The 3,558-nt window shown below is 33.3% G+C and overlaps 1 protein-coding gene across 2 annotated transcripts; it reads right to left on the reverse strand.

The window, feature by feature from the left end:
• Positions 1 to 351: 351 nt before the first annotated feature.
• Positions 352 to 3,077, reverse strand: LOC145012592 (NADH:ubiquinone oxidoreductase intermediate-associated protein 30). Of its 2 annotated transcripts, XM_078971388.1 has the most exons (8): positions 2,861 to 3,077; positions 1,819 to 1,891; positions 1,418 to 1,531; positions 1,269 to 1,328; positions 1,096 to 1,187; positions 940 to 1,020; positions 764 to 862; positions 352 to 692 (listed from the first exon to the last, which is right to left on the reverse strand). In XM_078971388.1, exons 2-8 carry the CDS (start codon positions 1,868 to 1,870, stop codon positions 504 to 506), a joined length of 687 nt encoding a protein of 228 aa, XP_078827514.1. In that variant the 5' UTR covers positions 1,871 to 1,891; positions 2,861 to 3,077; the 3' UTR covers positions 352 to 503. The 2 variants fall into 2 exon arrangements, with proteins under 2 accessions (XP_078827514.1, XP_078827515.1); XM_078971389.1 differs by lacking the exon at positions 1,819 to 1,891.
• Positions 3,078 to 3,558: the final 481 nt, after the last annotated feature.

Here is a 3,558-nt window from a genome sequence, read left to right on the forward strand (position 1 = left end):
TCAAGTATTCGATATTTCTTGAGCCTTGGAGGAATATAGAAAATCGTAGAATGGTTAGGAACATAACTCTTAACTCCAATCATCCAATTTGTCATATGCTTCTAAAACTGTGCATGCATCTACATAACTTATCTGCTCAATTATTGGGGATTTATATACATTAAATGAGCATTACGCTTATTTCAAAATATAGAAAACATGTACATTTCATATCTATTAACGTGTTATACTAGATTTTATCATCAAGACAAATACTAATAATAAAATTAATTTATAAAAGGAAATTTCCATCCACCAAAGATATCGCACAATAAATATGCACAACTTCCCTAATGATAAATAATCCGGATATAACATACAAGTGTGGATTTTATTTCATTTGATCTTAAATATAAGATACAATTACTACAAGGTTAATACACTCATGGTAAGTTCCTATGTTGATATTATTATACTAAAAACAGAAAAGTGTTATATTTTTATATATATATTTGTTTTTTAATTCATTGTGTTCTCAAGGCTTTGATCCAATCTATTTCCAATCTGAAATCACCCGGACCAGTTTGAGCACCAGGTACACCACCTTCAGCATTCACAGAGAATGACATTCCAACAACTCTTGATGGATTCATTTCTATATCCGCCTCAATTACATTCCCTCTCCATGTTGGAAGGTAATGCGCCAATGGAATCTGCAATTCCATTCCAAAGTTGTTCATCATTAACATCCCAAAATGTTTATCAAAATGTATCCAAAACTTGCCTTTGCAACAACCCAATCATGTTTAGGCACAGACACAAAAGCTTGCCATGAATTATCTTCCATTTGTCCAGGCGAATTCACCCAATTTTCTGTATAAATCTGAAACAAGTTTATAAAAAAGATTTATAAAAAAAAAATCAAAATGTGTTTTACATATTTTATATATGACAACTTACAGTGGATATATAACTCCTCCCATCTCCTCTAACTTTTAGTGCTATGGTATCGTAGGGGTCTAAATCGATAAACCCGTCAAACTATATGGGTGAGAATTTGTTAGGAAGATCACGGGTAAACGTGTAAATAACAAAAGTAAAAGGGTTGATGTTGACCTTTTTAGACCTCATTCCACAGAATCCACTCCGGCTAATATTCCATTTTGTACCATCGGTAACATCCAGAGAAAGATTCCCAGAGAATACTCCTATAAACATTTAAACATTTCAAAAATAATAATAAAAAAGATTTTTTTTTTTTTTATAAAATATATGCGAATTTTACTAACCAGTGCCACCCCTCTGTTCATTTCCAGCATCAGTAACCTCCAATGCTGCTGATGATAAACCTGTAAAATAATCAATAGTGTAAAAGAATCTTTTTTTTAATCATGATGTAATTAAAATAATACATTTATATAAAAGAAAAAATACGCACCTCCATATTCAGAATCTGAATATAAATGCCATTTTTTAAGCTCTTCTTTGGAATTAAAGTTGTATATAAATCTCTCACTAGGAGGAAACATGTCATCAACATTCCATGAAAGAGCTTCAAAACACGAAACAAATAAAAAAAATAAGGTTACTTCGGGTATTATTAAAGTTAGGGATAAAAAGCAAGAAATAGCAACGTACTTTCATTTATTTTTGTACTATAGAATTCCACTTTCATTTCTTTCAAAGTAGAATGTTGTAATAGGAAGAAATGAAAGTAAGAGGCTATAAATATAATAAACAAAATCAATGGAAGAATATATTGCTATTATTTGCATTTTAGCCATTAATATTTAATATCAATATTTATTATTGTTAGTAGCAAACAAAGAGTGTGCAGACCTCTTTTAGTGGCAGTTAAAGAAGCTTGCCATATTGCTCGAACTTTGGACATTTTTTTAGCTCCTTAAAAACCCTATGAATTTAAACAATTACAACAAATTTAAAGATGTTCATCATTGCATTGTAACATTTTATATTTTGGAATTTATTGTGGTACATATTATTTGGGTTATAAACAAAATTGGGAAGTATTTGTGAAGGTTATGAATCATGAAAGTGAAAATTATTTCACAATGTATTATCAAACTTTTGGGAAATGGGAAGTATTTAGGGCATATTTGGTTTGAAAAAATGTTTTGAAAGGAATTGAAATTTGTTATGTGTTTTTGGTTAAATGCAATTGGATTGAATTCATTGTTGTTTTCTGTTTGGTTTTCAATTTTTTCAAAGACATTGGAATGGAAATTGTGTAAATGACCAACCTACCCTTTGTCGATGAGAGGTTCTGTAATCTGGTCTTAGAAAATAACGAGCAAGTCACTTTCAATGGTAAAAATCAAGTTTAAAATGTAAAAGTTATGAAATACCAAAAAACTCAATATGCTAAGCCAAATACAATGAAAAGCATTAACATTGAATACCAAAACCTCAATTGTTGCCCCTGATTACCTTCATCGCCCCGGTCCCCAGGTTTATAGGCTTAAAATTTGATTTTTTGCTAAAAAAAATGTTATGTTTTAGGCTAAAAAGTTACAAGTTCAACATCAGATTCGGATAAACTCAGCATTACCAAATCAGTTGCCCAAACATTCATATGATACATAAAATCCCATGGACTATTTGACAGAAATCATAAAAGGAACACATATCCAAATGCTTTGACTAAAAACGAAAAGCTCAGATGTGATCTTTCTCCATCAATCACTGAACTTTTCATCGACATCCCATCAAGCATTACCATATCAGTTACCCAAACATTCATATGATAAACCCAAGACATCAGTAATCGAAATCCCATGGACTATTTGACAGAAATCGGTAATTGAAATCGGTATTTGACAGACTGGAAGAGGAGAAATCAGAAAGAAGGGCGAAGGCTGACCTATTCGCTGTCGACTTTGAAGCTGAGGCAGTGAGGCCTAAAAATCCGATTACCTGCGGAAGACGACGGACCGAGAGGGATCGAGATGTTGCTTGCAGACCAACCCACGAGATCGATGTTACTCACTTCACGAATTCACTGTGTTCGTCGATGAGAGCATGAGCGGAGAAGTGAGAAATCTGCGTCTGCGATGCGGGCGTAGTGAACGACAAGTCAAAGAACCCTAAAACCATATAAGTTATTATCTATATATATTTTTATATAAACATACGACTTGGACCGCGGATAGCGGGACGGAAATACCCACCCGACCCGGTCTCGAAAATAAAACGGGGTCTAATCTCACCCTGCTACCAACTTTTTTATAAAAATCAGTCTTGTACAGAATCGGAGAATCGAATCCCACAAAAGTTTTTAATATCCCTAAACTTATCCTTAACTTTTTAAGAAACAAATTTCAAATAAAAATCCAAAACTTAGCTCAAAGACTAAGGACTAAGGACCGGGTTCTTGTACTCGGTGACAGTGATGATTTGAGAGTTACTAGTTATAGTGATGCCAGTTTTGAGATAGACAGAGACAACTTTCGTCCGCATTCGGGTTGGGTGTTTACACTCAATGGAGGAGCAGTGACTTGGAAAAGTTCCAAGCATGAGATCGTGGCTGATTCAACATGCGAGTCATAATATATAGCTTCG

The sequence above is a fragment of the Lactuca saligna genome, chromosome 8 (genome assembly GCF_052625555.1).
Source record: "Lactuca saligna cultivar CGN05327 chromosome 8, ASM5262555v1, whole genome shotgun sequence".
In the NCBI taxonomy this organism is placed as follows: domain Eukaryota; kingdom Viridiplantae; phylum Streptophyta; class Magnoliopsida; order Asterales; family Asteraceae; genus Lactuca; species Lactuca saligna.